We start from the raw sequence: 15,667 nt of genomic DNA on the forward strand, positions 1-15,667 counted from the left end.
GAGGGAAGCAATGCTTAAGGATTAGAATAGGAGTCATTGAAAAGTCAAACATACCTAAAATCATTGTTCATTGTGCATGTACACAAGTTTTTTTTAAACTACATAAATACATGGTAATTAATTCGTAAATAAAGTACATTTTAAGAATATGCAATAGTATAATAAGATAATATTCTCCACAATCTGCCTTTGATAGGACTCAAATAGTTGCCATCCATTCATTTGCTTGAGAAATAGGTCACATGTCATCTTCAAATGGATGTACCACTTAGCAGCATCCACAGTCAGTGAGTGATGAAAGCAGCAGGGAATGTTAAAAAGTGAGGCCGGCGCGCAATAACCTGATTAAGGGTGTTTAGTCTTCCTTGACAGAATTAGGTCCCAAGCAGGAACTGGAACTTGTGGCGTAAGACCTGAGGAGGGTTTTGTACATTGCATTCACTACAAATTAGATGTCTATAGCAGTCAATGTTCAAACTATAACCAATAAAAAATGTAGCTATATTTTTTACCTCTTCATACTCTTTAAAGAATGTTCTGAGAAATGGTAGGAGGGGTCTCAGAAGCAATGGAGCAACACAGCTCTCTTGACTGATCTTAGGTCAGTACATTTGGGATTTGGAGTGATCACAGAAAGCAAGCAGGCATTAATTTAATTGGATTCCACTTTGTAGTAAATGTGACCGAGTGACCTACATGACCACTATATACACGATCGACTGTTGTTTAAACATTGTTTCTGCAATAAGTGCGTTATAAATTAAATGTATCATTATTACTATTATTATTATTATTATTAATGTATGAGCACTGTAACAAAAAAAACAAAACAAAAAAAAAACAAAACAAAAAAAAGTGAAAAAGAGAACTGGAAATTTTTAAATGGAGAAATAGTGTGGTGATGATTCAATGCTGATGTGACTTTGGTCAAACATAATGACCAATTGAACACAAATGTCAATTGTAGTAAATAGTATGTTCAAATGTAAATGATTGACATACCGTAGAAGTTGAAAATTTGTTTGAAGTATGAAATGGGAACTTTTTGGTTCCAAATAATAATCCTGTAAAAAAAAAAAAAAAAAAGTAATAAATTGTGAGTCTGAGAGCCAATTGAGCTTATCAGTATATAGTACCAAAATAGAGTTTTTGTGTCCAAGTTTAATGTCAATTCGGATCTAATGGGGATTTGTCTATATGTTGGAGTTTGTTTTAATCCTTACATGTTCAAATTGTTTTGTTTTTAACCCTTGCATGGCACACATTTAACTCATTGGTTGCCATTGACGAAGCCAATCCATTTTGACTGGGAGGGGCAAATGAAAGTTCATTCATTCGCCCCTCGCAGTCACTTGGGGCCCTAACCATTTTGGACTTCTGTTATTATTCATTTCAGTTTTATTGATCAAATTTTATTAACATTGTATTAATTTATACATTTATTGATATTTATAAAACAATATAAAAATACATTGATAATATATATATATATATATATATATATATATATATATATATATAACTCACCGGCCACTTTATTAGGTACACCTTTCCAACTGCTCGTTAACACTTAATTTCCAATCAGCCAATCACACGGCGGCAACTCAGTGCATTTAGGCATGTAGACATGGTTTAAGACAATCTCCTGTAGTTCAAACCAAGCATCAGTATGGGGAAGAAAGGCGATTTGAGTGACTTTGAACGTGGCATGGTTGTTGGTGCCGGGGAAGGGCTGGTCTGAGTACTGTATTTCAGAAACTGCTGATCTACTGGGATTTTCCTGCACAACCATCTCTAGGGTTTACAGAGAATGGTCCGAAAAATAAATATCCAGTGAGCGGCAGTTCTGTGGGCGGAAATGCCTTGTTTATGCCAGAGGTCAGAGGAGAACGGTCAGACTGGTTCGAGCTGATAGAAAGGCAACAGTGACTCAAATAACCACCGTTACAACCAAGGTAGGCAGAAGAGCATCTCTGAACGCACAGTACGTCGAACTTTGAGGCAGATGGGCTACAGCAGCAGAAGACCACGCCGGGTGCCACTCCTTTCAGCTAAGAACAGGAAACTGAGGCTACAATTTGCCCTAGCTCATCGAAATTGGACAATAGAAGATTGGAAAAACGTTGCCTGGTCTGATGAATCTCGATTTCTGCTGCAACATTCGGATGGTAGGGTCAGAATTTGGCGTCAACAACATGAAAGCATGGATCCATCCTGCCTTGTATCAACGGTTCAGGCTGGTGGTGTTATGGTGTGGGGAATATTTTCTTGGGACTCTTTGGGCCCCTTGGCACCAATTGAGCATTGTTGGAACGCCACAGCCTGAGCATTTGACAAGGATTCACTAAGGACCCAAATGCACGAATGTTCCGTTTAAACAAAAATATTTATTTTCAGTTCATAGGAGTTCAAAAAGAGAACAAAAATTCACAGCACTTGCTGGGTACCAAAATTCTGAGCAAAGTCAACAAAAATTCACAGCACTTGCTGGATACCAAAATTCTGAGCAAAGTCAACTAAGTAACAAAAGTGGGCATTTGAACTCAACATAAATCTTAGTCAAGAAAAGGCTTACATGAGCTGGTGACATGGGACATGGCAGGATACAAGACAAACCGACACTGGGCATGGTTAGCTGCAGGCTATATGTATATACAGAAGGTCACAGGTGGACATGATCAGCCTGATTGGCAAGAGCAGGAAGTAAAGTTTGCTCAAGGAGGCACACCACTACCAAAATAAAAGGATCTGACTTGAACCAATACAAAACATTAACAAGACTTCCGAGACGTGACAGTATTGTTGCTGACCATGTCCATCCCTTTATGACCACAATGTACCCACCTTCTGATGGCTACTTTCAGCAGGATAACGCGCCATGTCATAAAGCTGGAATCATCTCAGATTGGTTTCTTGAACATGACAATGAGTTCACTGTACTCAAATGGCCTCCACAGTCACCAGATCTCAATCCAATAGCGCATCTTTGGGATGTGGTGGAACGGGAGATTCGCATCATGGATGTGCAGCCGACAAATCTGCATCTGTGGAAGCGATCATTTTATTTATTCAATTTCTATGCGCCATGAAAATGAGTGACTTCCGGCTCCAGTCTCGGGTTGAGGAAGAATGCGAATGTGACGTCACCTGGGTCAGCATCTCACAACACAGCCATTGCTTTATAACATGCAGATGGACTGCGGATTCAGCTGAGTTTGTGGATTAATTTGTTTATTTTTCACATTGCGCCAGCCAATGTGCTGCAGGCTTTTGTTGCTGCACAAGGGAGAGTGGTGTGAGGCTTTTTGGATTTCCAAAAGATTCTTGTTCACCGCGATGGACAAAACAAGTCCGACAATCAAGAGACCATTGGGCGAATGACTAAGTGAGTAAGCTTCGTGTTTTATTTTATGTCAAATACTGGGATCATGGCAAACGTTTCAATTGGGAGGTGGCTTGCGTTATGTGGGTGCTAACACTACTCCTGTTTTGTTTACATTTTCGGCGTTTCCCCTCCTCTCCCCGGCAATGAGCACTGCTCGCCTGCCGCCATGGGCTGGCAGATCGGTGGAGAATATCAACCTCACCACCGTGTATGACATGAGTTGGGGTACTTGTGTGTGATTTGTAAGTTTTGGCATTTCCCCTTCTCTCCCTGGCGAAGAGCACTGCCTGCCCGCCGCCGTGGGCTGGCCGATCGGTGGAGACAATCAGCCCTGCCGCCGTGTGTGACATGAGTTGGGACACTTTTGTGTGATCTGTCATTTTCGGCGTTTTTCCTTCCCTCCCCGGCGACGAGCATTGCCTGCCTGCTACATAAAAAATGTGGAAACACTGCTCGGTTCAGGTTAGCCTGTCGGCTAGCTGTCATGCCTCCTGCTTTGTTTACCCTCTTTCCTCCATCTCCGAAGCCGGGGCAGGGAAATGACAAAAGCCTGACTAACTCCGGTGGCATAAAATACCATTTGGGAGGTGCAAAAAGTCAACAGTTTTGACCAGTATACAGTAATTTTGCCCTGTCGCACTGAATAAATGCGTTTTTAATCTTTCATATTCAATTTAGCACAAGAGTATTTGTAATGACCGTGCCATTTATTTAGCAATTGAGGAAAATACTTAGACAAAAAGAATATCCTGTAAAAAATATTGGAGTAGAGAGATTGAAACAATGACATTTTTTTGCTCTCTGTCGCCATTTTACTCGTTCTGAATTGTCCCCCTCAATGGGCTGAAATCTAAATCAGCTGAAATCGTGACACTGCCGACGTCATCCTCCAGCTGGGGACGCTTAAGCGCTATAATGACAGGCAGGGCTAGACGGCAGATTTAAAGACTAACATCTCGTCATCTGCGCTATGCCATATTGTTGTATATCAGTGGTCTCCAGACTATTCCACATAGGGCCGCAGTGGGTGCAGGATTTCACTCCAACAAAACAAGACCACACCTTTTCACGAATCTGTAGTTTTAGAAGTGTAATCAGTTGATTGCTGTCAGGTGCTGCTTGTTTCAGTAGAAACCACATTAGTGAAAAGGTCTGTGCTTGATCGGTATGAACAAAAAACAGGATCCACAGCGGCCCTCGAGGATTGGTTTGGAGACCCCTGTTGTATATTGTCGAATCGTCTCAAAATATGATTCTAATTCACATAATAAAGCTATTTAAGATTAGTTTTATGCTGTCACAGGCTCTTTAAAGGGTTAAAAGTTTTTAGTGTCCCAATTTTTAAAATTTATTTTAAATACCCAAATAGCATCACTTGCTCTATAAAGTGTTAAAGGACTTAAGTGTCAACTTTTGAATTGCTGTCTACTGTCATGATCACTGTCCTTCAAAAGGATAATTTATGAATCGAGCCATTGGGGAGTTTTTTGTGGGTACAACAACATTAACCGGGGCAAATTACTTAAAATTTCTAGCGGTGTGAGGAAACAGTTGAAATCGGACCCCAAAAGTTTTTGGGATGGCTTGTAAGTCAGTAGTATTGAATTGAGAAATTTTGGGGAGTGTAAATGATTGACGATGTGAATTGAACGGGTAATTTCACGGTTTGGTTGAATATGCCATTGTAAATTAATGGGCTTTGGTTTTTTCCAAATAAAGGGAATGTAGGGAAAAATATTGGATTTTTGAGCTAATAAATGAAACCTTGTTAACATGAATTTTTGTAATATTTTGGTGTTGGAACATTGTGAATTGGGTGTAAAATATGTTAGGAGGTTTTTATTTTAGTTTTGCAAGAAAGAAAAAGAAACAATAAGATAATACAATTTTTATTACAAAAATGTGGGTTTTATTCAATTGACTAGTGAAATGAAATGTCTATCAATGGAGGGATGCACACAGGCGGCCGTGGTGCAGTTGGTAGCTCGTGTTGTCCTGGGACTGAAGGGTCAGCGGTTTGATTCCTGGCTAGGATTGCCCACTGTCGAAGTGCCCTTGGGCAAGGCACTGAACCCTAATTTACCCCCAGTGGATTGGCAGCACCATGCATGGCAGCAGCATTGTATGCTAATGTAAAGCACTTTGCACATGGTAAAAACATGTAGATAAATGCACCAAGTGCCTACTCTCCATTTACCAGTTACAAAAAAAAGCACTTACAAGATATAGATTTTGTCTGACTGCTGTTTGGGAATCCCTGACCTATTGTTGCACGAATGCAAGGGAACACTCCAGTGGACAGTCGATCAAGAATACAGTGTACTCTTGTTGTGGTTAACGAAGGTGTGATGTAATGTCAAGATATAACAGGTAACTGGGTCTGTCCTAATGGGATCACGCTGTGGATTTAAGTTATTTGAAGTGCTTCCTCCATCAGAGCATCAACATTGACAGCATTGGACCCACTTTACACCTCATATCAGGTCTGTTAAAGTCACACATGACCAGCCACTACAATGCTCCACGACATGTAACGAGATGTTACATGGCAGCTTGAACAAATGGCTGACCTCCTGTAGATTTTCGGACATGTTTTTTTTTCAGTTTTTCTTTGTAGACCTACTTTGTCCATTTAATTTTATGTCGTTTGTTGGAAGTGGGAAAGAATATATGATAATGTATGATTAGATTATAAAGCAATTAAAAACTATTTCAGCAGGGATGATTTTTTGGGGGGGAAGTAGGAGCGACATGCTTGAAAACTCGCATGCATGCATCCTGATAAAAATGTATTAATACTTTCACAACTCCCCATAACTAACTCAGTAATGCCACTATTCCCAATCATCAACACAAAGGTGGACGACTCTACTATTTCTTTTCACTTTTGTTGACAGTTCAACCTCGTACTAATCCAATTATCTTGCATTATGTCGGTGTTGTTCACTGTTGACCCGTCGTGAGAAGGGTGCATAAGAACAGTGTCTTCCCAGGTTAGGCTGCCATGACGCTGCAAAGGGACGAGGCCAAAGTCACACCTTATTAACTCTCCAGAAAGGAGATTTTGTGGGATTGTGTGGAGTGAAGGATTAGGGTTTTAGTGGCCAACAGTGGGTCAGTGTGTTAGTATATCACTGAGTCAGTAGGCTTTTAGTTTTTCTCAGAGTGGGTCTGTTAGCTGCTTTCCATTGGTGGCGCCAATGTCAATGAAAAGAAGTACGCACCTGTTTGCGATAATCTGGAGTGTGAAAAGACAAGATTCATCTTCTCAGATTGTTTATTTCTTTGACTTCATTTTCATTGGATAACACCTCTGTTTGCTGAGTCACGTTTCAAATTGCACCTTCACAAATCGGGCTATGACAATATGCTTTACAACGATAACCATCGTCATTCTTAAGTCATGCCCCTTTAGAGACCATATGTTTTTCCATTTCATCATTATGTTGACTACTACCATGACCGTAATTTTCGCACTATAAGGCGCACCTAACTATAAACCGCCACCCACCAAATTTGACACGAAAACGACATTTGTTCATAGATAAGCCGAAACTGTCCTCACTGTATTATGGGATATTTATACCGCAAGATATTAACCGGTAACACTTTATCTGACAGCGGCATCATACGACTGTCATAAGACCGAATGAACCATCAATGAAACTTTGAACCAACTAGCCGCAAAGTGTCATCGCTTCAAGAAGCCTTATTTAGCCATCACCCTCCGCAGTCAACCTCTTCTTCCACCTGCTTTCAACACCGTTGTTGTCCAACATGCCTTCTAGCATGCATTGCAGCGCAGCAGATATAAATAACAATCAAAATTCATGTTCTGTGCTAATTATTTATTCAGTTACTGTTCCAGTTGTTTCATTAATTGCTAGTTATGGTATTTGTTAACACTTGATTTGACAGTGGCACCATAAGACTGTCATTAGACAATCATAATTATGACATGATACTGTCATGATTATTAATGAATGCTTATAACAGATGTCATTTAATGTTATCCGGCAAATTATCTCAATTTTGAATGGATGTAAAAGATCCGAGCTGGACATAAATGGAGTTAGTGACATAGTTTGCCGGATGACACTTAATGACATCTGTCATAAGCGTTCAGTAATGACCATGATAATGTCATGCCAAAATTATGACGGTCTTATGACGTCGATGTCAAGTAAAGTGTTACCTATTAACCCAAATATCAATTAATAAGCCTCACTGGACTATAAGCCGCAGGATTCAAAATGAAGGAAAAAAGTAGCGCCTTATAGTCCGAAAATTAAGGTATACTTGCTGTTGTTATTGTTTTTACAGTATATGCTTCAATTATCCCTAGCAAATTAAGCAATTCCGGGAATTTTAGTTCTTTTAATTATATAACATTTTTTTATGTAACTCATTTTATTGTTTAACAGCAGATGTCATACATACAAATGGTAAACCATGTGAATACTCATTGTTTCGAACAATAAAGCATTTATTAAACACAAATTATTATTTTTGATGAATTAAAAATATATTTTTAGAAAATAATGCTACTTATCGTTATTATCTACAACGTTCAATTTTTGTTTTGCTACAATAAAACAAACACCACCCTTAGACATCGTTTAGAGTCCATTTGGATAGTGCGACACCAATTCTGTTGGCTGACCAGCCAAGACCTGCTCTCGTTTGGCAAGATTTTCTTTCTTTCTTTCTTTCTTTTCTTTCTTTCTTTCTTTCTTTCTTTCTTTCTTTCTTTCTTTCTTTCTTTCTTTCTTTCTTTCTTTCTTTCTTTCTTTCTTTCTTTCTTTCTTTCTTTCTTTCTTTCTTTCTTTCTTTTTGTTCATGATTTATTTGTCTATTTTAGATTAACTGGGACATTTAAATCTGACAAAGTCAGATGAGGCAGGCTCGAATTTAGCAACCCTAACAAGCACAAATGCTGTAGAATTGGATGGAATGGCATTACGTGGTCATTAGTTAAAAAAAAAACACATATTTAAATCAATATCTGAATTACATCTATCCATTTTTCTCTTATGTCTTGTCTCTTGTCTTTATTTGCAATACCAGTAATCTATTCTGTGTGACATCTGCTGATAGAAGTCCATAAATGACTGGTGGTTGGGGTCTGGAGGTGTATGAAGAAAACATGCAAACTCCACCTGAGTTGAGATTCAAGCTTAGAACCTCTCTGCTGTGAGCCAGATGTGGTCACCGCAAAGGCTGAAGCTTGGCTTTTGACCTTGTGGATGTCACGGATGTCGTAATTTATCCTGATCTGGCTCACATGAAGAGATCATTTACCCTCATAGAGAAATGAAAATGAGCGCATGCCAAGGGAATGTGACAACTGTTGACACACCAAACACAGACGGACGATAAAGCCACTTCCAGTGTTTGTTTGAGCAAACACACCCTTTGCCTCACAGACTGTGGACATGAGACAACAGGAAGCATGCCAGCTAAAATTGGTCTTTTGGACGCATGCAAGTTGAAAATAATTGAATGTCTTCATGTAAATGGGGGTGTCAAACTCATCTTTGTCATGGGTCGTAGTAGCTGATTCCTTCGGGGGAAATTAAGCCTGCCAACCATGGCTGCCATAATGAATCAAATGAATGACAACTGATCAATTGTCAAATTAGTCGACAGCTTTATCGATATTCATTGAATCATTTAAACATTGCTGACCTAAAAATTGTCCAAATCCACGTTTTTGAGCCTCTCAACCCTTTATGGGATTTTCAAAATGTAGTTTTCCTTTTTAATTTATTTATATTAAAACATAACACAAAGGGAAAACTTAGGAAATACTCTGATTTATTGTATTTTTTATATAATGTATTCAAATCCACATTCATATTTTATTTGAATAAAAACCAATACTTTTTTTTACTATTGTTATATTTTTAGCTGTTGATAACAAAAACGAAAAACAGTAAGTATTCAATTTTTTTCAATCACATTTTCTATTTATATAGAAAAAAATAAAAGAAAAAACGCTTTACATATCGTATGAAATCTTTAGTCTTTGATCTTTTATTGACGACGTCAGAAAAGTTATTTATTTTGATTTAACCGAGAAGCATGAAGTCAATGCACATTATTTGCCTTGGCAGGCCACACAAATTCATGTGGCGCATCAAATCTGGTTGTGAGTTGGAGACCTGTACCGTAATTTTCGGACTATAAGGCGCACCTGACTATAAGCCGCCACCCACCAAATTTGACACGAAAATGGCAGTTGACCATAAATAAGCCGCACTGGACTATGAACAGCAGTTGTCCTCACAGTATCATGGGATATTTACACCAAAATACATTAACCGGTAACACTTAATTTGACTGATATAGGCTTTGAGCCAATGGGCTGTAAAGCTTCAATGCTTCAAGAAGCTTCATTTAGCCATCACTGCTACCTTGGGGGAGACAGTCAACCTGTTCTGCCACCTGCTGTCAACAATGTTGTCATCAAACATGCCTCCTAGCATGCATTGCGGCGCTACAGATAAATAACAATCAAAATCCATGTTCTGTGCTAATTATTTCTTCAGTTACTGTTCCAGTTGTTTCATTAACTGTTATTTATGATATTTGGTAACACTTTATTTGACAGTGGCCCCATAAAACACTGTCATGAGCATTAATGAACGCTTATAACAGGTGTCATCTAGTGTCATCCGGCAAATTATCTCACATTTGAACGGATGTAAAAGATCTGAGCTGGACATAAATAAAGTCAGTGACATAATTTGACGAATGACACTTAATGACATCCGTCATAAGGATTCAGTAATGCCCATGATAGTGTCATGTCATAACCATGACAGTCTTAAGACGCCACTGTCAAATAAAGTGTTACCTATTAACCCAAATAAATCAACATAGAAGTCACATTGCGCTTTAAGCCGCTGGATTCAAAATGAGAGAAAAAAGGAACGACTTATAGTCCTAAAATTACAGTAATTCAAATCCTGGGTAGCACAATGTTGATGTCAGCCGCACAGTTGAGATGGATGAATGTCCCTGGATGTGAACAGGTGTTTGTCTACACATGAAATTGATTTATGAGTGACCATAGACGTATTCATTCATTTATTTTATCCCAAAATAGTTGTATACATTAATACTGCAATACTGTATTAAACAAATTACAATGAATCAATCAATAAAATACTGTAGAATATATATATATATATATATATATATATATATATATATATATAGAGAGAGAGAGAGAGAGAGAGAGAGAGAGAGAGAGAGAGAGAGAGAGAGAGAGGGAGAGAGAGAGAGATAAATACAATTACATTCATAATATTACAGTAAATTCACCATTAAGGACAAAAGCCACCCGTTTAAACAAAAATAGAAAATCCACAGATTGATACTGTGTATGTTTTCTGGGGGCTTCCATTCTATTTTATTTTAACGTATTGCTCAGTTTGGTTACACAATTTTTGAGCACAGTTGTCTTGGGTGTTAAAATGCATACAATGGTATGATGGCAACGAGACGTTAATAATAAGAATAATTTAGAAAACATTTCTGCATTAAACAGTAAAGATGACAATTCAAGTGCAGCGTCGGAGGCAACAGATGTCCTATTGATTGTGTATGCAGTAAAAGATCATGTCATTTTTAATTTACCCCAAATGCAAAAACAGTTAGTTAATTACTCATTGTGCAGTTAGGATGATGTCAAGTTCCCCTCGGTGGAATGATTAACAGGCTTCGTTTTTCTGGAACGTTTCTAATTATACATCACACCAGTAAACTTTGGACTTTGACGATTATGAGCGCCAGCAGCACATGCCCATTTGACCCACCGACCATGCAGACCTTCACATTACCGGACCACTGAGGCAATAGTGTCCCAATGTTTGCCAATTTATGACCTTGGGTACACATGGTGTGCGTGCTGCCTAAATGCAAAGGCAGTTTGTGTCAACAGTACAGTGGAATGCTGATTAAACATTTTTGGGGGTCCCCAAATGTATTCAGTAGTGCACCCTAAAAACAAAATAAGCCTCAAATTGAAACTGTTGCATTCTGATTTTAAACATTGGCTGCTATTGACGGTAATAGATATCCAATCTATTCATCTATTACCAAAAATAATACTCAATGAGTTAATTGTGGTTATAATTGGTGTTGTTCTCATACTGATTTTTCCAAACCCAAACTGATTCTGATCCACAGTTTTTTACAGTATAGATACCATGCCGTTTGCATAAATATACAAAATATTTTTTAACAGGTCTAGTTATGTCCTGTTAGGTTGGAAATGTTTCTGTACCCTACTTTGTCTATCCAAATATTTTTTGAACCTCTTAATCACATTTATATTATTGTATATGTATTTTTAACTTATTTACCTTTTTTATTATAAAAAAAAAAAAAAAAAAGGTTAGAAAACAGTAAACATTATTTTGTTCGTTAGGAGAATGCAGTAAATATTCTCTTTTTGCATTAAAAAAAGTGTTTTTTGATACAAAAAAGGCAGAAAACAGTAACTAGTCTCTTTTTTGTTGATTTATAAATTTCTGTTTTGTGTATTTAATCAGCAAATGAAAAGAAAATTGTGAATACTGATTTTATTTTGAAATTTTAAAGTTCATTTACAGCATTTTAAAATAAATAAAAGTGTGCGCAAGGCACATGATTTACTTTCGTGGGCCCCACAAAATGCTGTGGCGCACTGGATCTGGCCTGCCTTTAGGTTTGAATAGCTATTCTATAATTTGTCACTCCTAGCTGGGAAAATGTTCTCCATTTATCAGCCAGTATTTACCTTTAACTGCATTAAATTATAGAACCAATGGTAAAACGGTTTGTAGTCATCTGTACTGCACATACAATACACTAGGACTGCTGCATAAATACATATTGACACTGGGGTGCAAACTCTTATGTGCACCCACAGGATTCTACAATCATGTCAGGCACGTCAGTTTTGATGATACTGTGCTGAGAGTTGAAGTATACCATGGACAGAGCCTGACGCTCCGTGGGGACACAACATGAAGACACAGCTGTGTTGAGGCCGTTCACCTTCAGCTGGCTAAAGACTGTAGCGTGAAAAGATGAGGCGATACCGGGAGACCCGGCCAGATGGTGAGGGCACTGGCCCACGCAGTAGTTCATGTGGTAACCCTCAGGCGCAATGATCCAGTCATGCCACTGGATGTCCTTAAACTTGATGTAAAAGTCTTTCTTGCAGCAAATAGTGACATCGTCACCACACCTCAAGGAGCGTTTTCTGACCTGGTGTCGGGCAGGGTCGTCTCGAAGACGCACCTGGGCTACCAAGAATGGTTGATACAAGGTGTTGGGTGCGTCTTCCAGGGAGCAAAGATTTCTCCCGTCCACGTCACAACGCACTTCCAAGTGTAGTCTCTTCTGCCCACCGTCCATGAAGTCCTGCAAGATGCGGTTGATGGGGAAGGTGTGCCAGTTGCTTCCCTGGACCTCCAGCATCTTTTCTATCACCAAAGTCTCATTTGACTCACCGCTGTCTGCGATGAGGAAAATTTGAGCTGGCACTGGGAAGGGTGACTTAGAGGAGCGAACATAGATCCAGAGGGAGGAATGCAGAACCTGGATACCGCGGCCATGTTCTCGTAGGAACTGGAAGGTGAGACTGAGATTTGCCTCATCCCTGCGCACACTTTCATCTGTGGGTTAGAGTGGTCAAACAAAGCAAGGAATTTACATTGAACCACATGACAGTATCACTTGAGGCCATTCATACACAAGTCTATACATCCATATACAGTATCTGTCTGTCTTTATGTTAATTTATCTGCAATGTATTTTCTCTATTATAGCTTTTTGCCTGTTCATTTATCCATGAATGATCTCTTTAGCGCACCGTCCATTTGTTATTTACTATTCACCTTTCAGCCTTTTTGTAATATATCTTCAGGTTTTAAATACCCAAGTTTATTACAATAGGGTATTTATATCTTTGGACAACGATACATTACTTGCCGGTATTACAACGTCCGCTACAATTCGATTAAATTCAAGGGCCTTCAATCGATTTAATATGATATTACTGCATGTACACATTTCACAAACTCTGTGACATTTCACCTGAAGCCATTCAAATCCAAAGTAGTCTTCAATGTGTTTGACAATTTTGTTGCTGAAATGTTTCAGACATTTGAATGCAAACCATTATTTTTAACAAAACAGGACAGATCTAAAAGATAACGCTGTTGACTGATGTTTTGCTTTTCGATCATTTTTGGTTCAAATTTGGCTGCTATAACTATTAGTTCGACGTATTCTAACACTTCAATTCATATCTCTTGTCATTCACGTAACCAACTAGTAGTAGAGCTCTGATTTTCTCATCATCCACCTCACTCTTCATTTATCCAATATGTCCCATGCACTTTTGTCTATAGATCAAAGATAATTTGAGAGGTTAAGTATTCTGTTTCAGACATCAGCTTTTAAAAAATGATTTTTCACCAGTTTTGTTTTGTGAATGCAACTGAGGGTATCATTTAAAACTATAACGCTGGTACTATCCTATAACATTGATAACCACGTATAGTTTCTTCAGATAAATAACTATTTTTTTAAAAAAAGCGTATATAGACTTCACTAAGCACACTTACTTATGTCGGCAAAGGTGACTATTTCATAGCTTTGGTCTTTGGATGGCACTTTGTTGTCAAGTTCGAGGGTGCCATCCTGTCTGACGCGCCCTGAGTGGAGTTTGCGCAGCGCAGTCAGCAGCGCCACCCGGGGCACAGTCTGAGAGATCTTGGGTCTCTCTTTCAGGTGCAGCTTGTCCAAAATTTGCTGCTTGGCCATCTCCACCATCAGCCTCTCCTCCGCTTCCCTCCCCAAGGACCGGGGGCCACAGGACGCGCAACCCGGGGGGCTACCGCTTACCAAAAGACCCTCCCAGAGCAACTGGGCCAAAAAGAGAAACGCGCACCATGAGGACATCTGCGCCATTTGACTCTCAAATCGACTGTGGAAAAAAAACGGCACAAAAAGTTTTCTTGGGCTTTAAATTTGAGGTCCTTTTCTGCAGCTGGAGAGTCGAGTGATGTCTCGGCGTCCTGGTGGTTGAGATATCTAGTGTGGGGTAATCCACCAAAAGTGGTGACACGTTGGCGGACGCACCAATGAGCGCACCGGGGCGCCGTGTGAAGAACTTTGCTGGCAGCGCATCTGCAGACGCAAAACGTTGGCCTTCTCACATGCTGACATGAAAGCAAGGTACGGTGATGTGGCTGACAGGCGATGACAGAGCTACACGGAAGAGTACGGTTAAATTTAGGAGAAGGAAACAGTAGTGTGACGGTGCGCCATTTTTAAAAGCGCAGAAAACGTGCCATCATTTTACCAGACCTTTCACCCAGTTTCAACACGCTGCATAACGACATGTGATGTGAATACGTAATCTATCACTAATCATACATCGCAACACTTAATATCATTTAGCACCCTATATTTGTGACTTTTGTGCACATTTAACCGTCATAATCCTAAATTGTTCACTTTTTCCACTGTTACAATTAGTATAAGTAATTGGCCACTATGTACAAAATAAACTCTAATTATTTTCACCTACGAAAACGTTCTCATGCACGCTTAACATACATTGCAAATAATTTAAAAAAGCTCGTTTTAGCTCACCATATTACTAGAGTGTGCATTTTCTCATTTAAACACACATTTGATAAAAGCAATAAGGTATGTACAGTACATTTAAATGTTCCAACCAATGCAAGTGTTGGTTGGTTATACGACACAACGAATGTAGCGCGTGACTGCCAATGTGTGGAGAATCAACGCAACTACAACATTTTTTGTATGAGGCACAGAAGGAAGCTCCCATTTATTATAATTATAATCAGGGGTGAAAGTGGTTAGAATTTCTTGCCGGAACTCCCCGACGTGAAGGTCGCCTCGGAGCCAGAAAACTATTTAAATGCAAAGAAAACTGTTTTGGTCAGTTATTTCTTTAACACATACATAAAAGGATTTTCATTCAAAATTGTATTTTTTCAATGATTTGCAAAATAAAAGTTACCAAAAACAGCTATAACCCAAACCTCAATCTCCTAATTTTTATTTCCCTCATTTCCCCACATACTAAATGCCAAATCTCAATTTTAACTACTTAAGAACATAGGATGTATATTAAAATTGAAGATAATGTAAACATTTACTTTTTGTTGTGTGTTTTTTTAAGAATAAAGAAATAAGTAACATACATTCAGGAAAAATAAGTACAAATGACAATGATATTATGCAGAG

At 38.8% G+C, this 15,667-nt stretch overlaps 1 protein-coding gene across 1 annotated transcript; it reads right to left on the reverse strand.

Annotated features, from left to right (window-relative positions):
* Positions 1-10,570: 10,570 nt before the first annotated feature.
* Positions 10,571-14,701, reverse strand: LOC130922451 (inhibin beta B chain). Its single transcript, XM_057847274.1, has 2 exons — positions 14,011-14,701; positions 10,571-13,056 (listed from the first exon to the last, which is right to left on the reverse strand). The coding sequence occupies exons 1-2, from the start codon at positions 14,354-14,356 to the stop codon at positions 12,290-12,292; spliced, it is 1,113 nt and encodes a 370-aa protein (XP_057703257.1). The 5' UTR covers positions 14,357-14,701; the 3' UTR covers positions 10,571-12,289.
* Between the last annotated feature and the right edge of the window lie 966 nt (positions 14,702-15,667).

Source organism: Corythoichthys intestinalis, chromosome 9 (genome assembly GCF_030265065.1).
Source record: "Corythoichthys intestinalis isolate RoL2023-P3 chromosome 9, ASM3026506v1, whole genome shotgun sequence".
Taxonomy (NCBI): Eukaryota; Metazoa; Chordata; class Actinopteri; order Syngnathiformes; family Syngnathidae; genus Corythoichthys; species Corythoichthys intestinalis.

Excerpts from the sequence above, each read along its gene's own strand:
- LOC130922451 (XM_057847274.1), bottom strand. The coding sequence starts at position 14,356 with ATGGCGCAGATGTCCTCATGGTGCGCGTTTCTCTTTTTGGCCCAGTTG. Across the intron at positions 13,057-14,010 it reads AGTCACCTTTGCCGACATAA|ATGAAAGTGTGCGCAGGGAT; the intron begins GTAAGTGTGCTT and ends TCTAACCCACAG.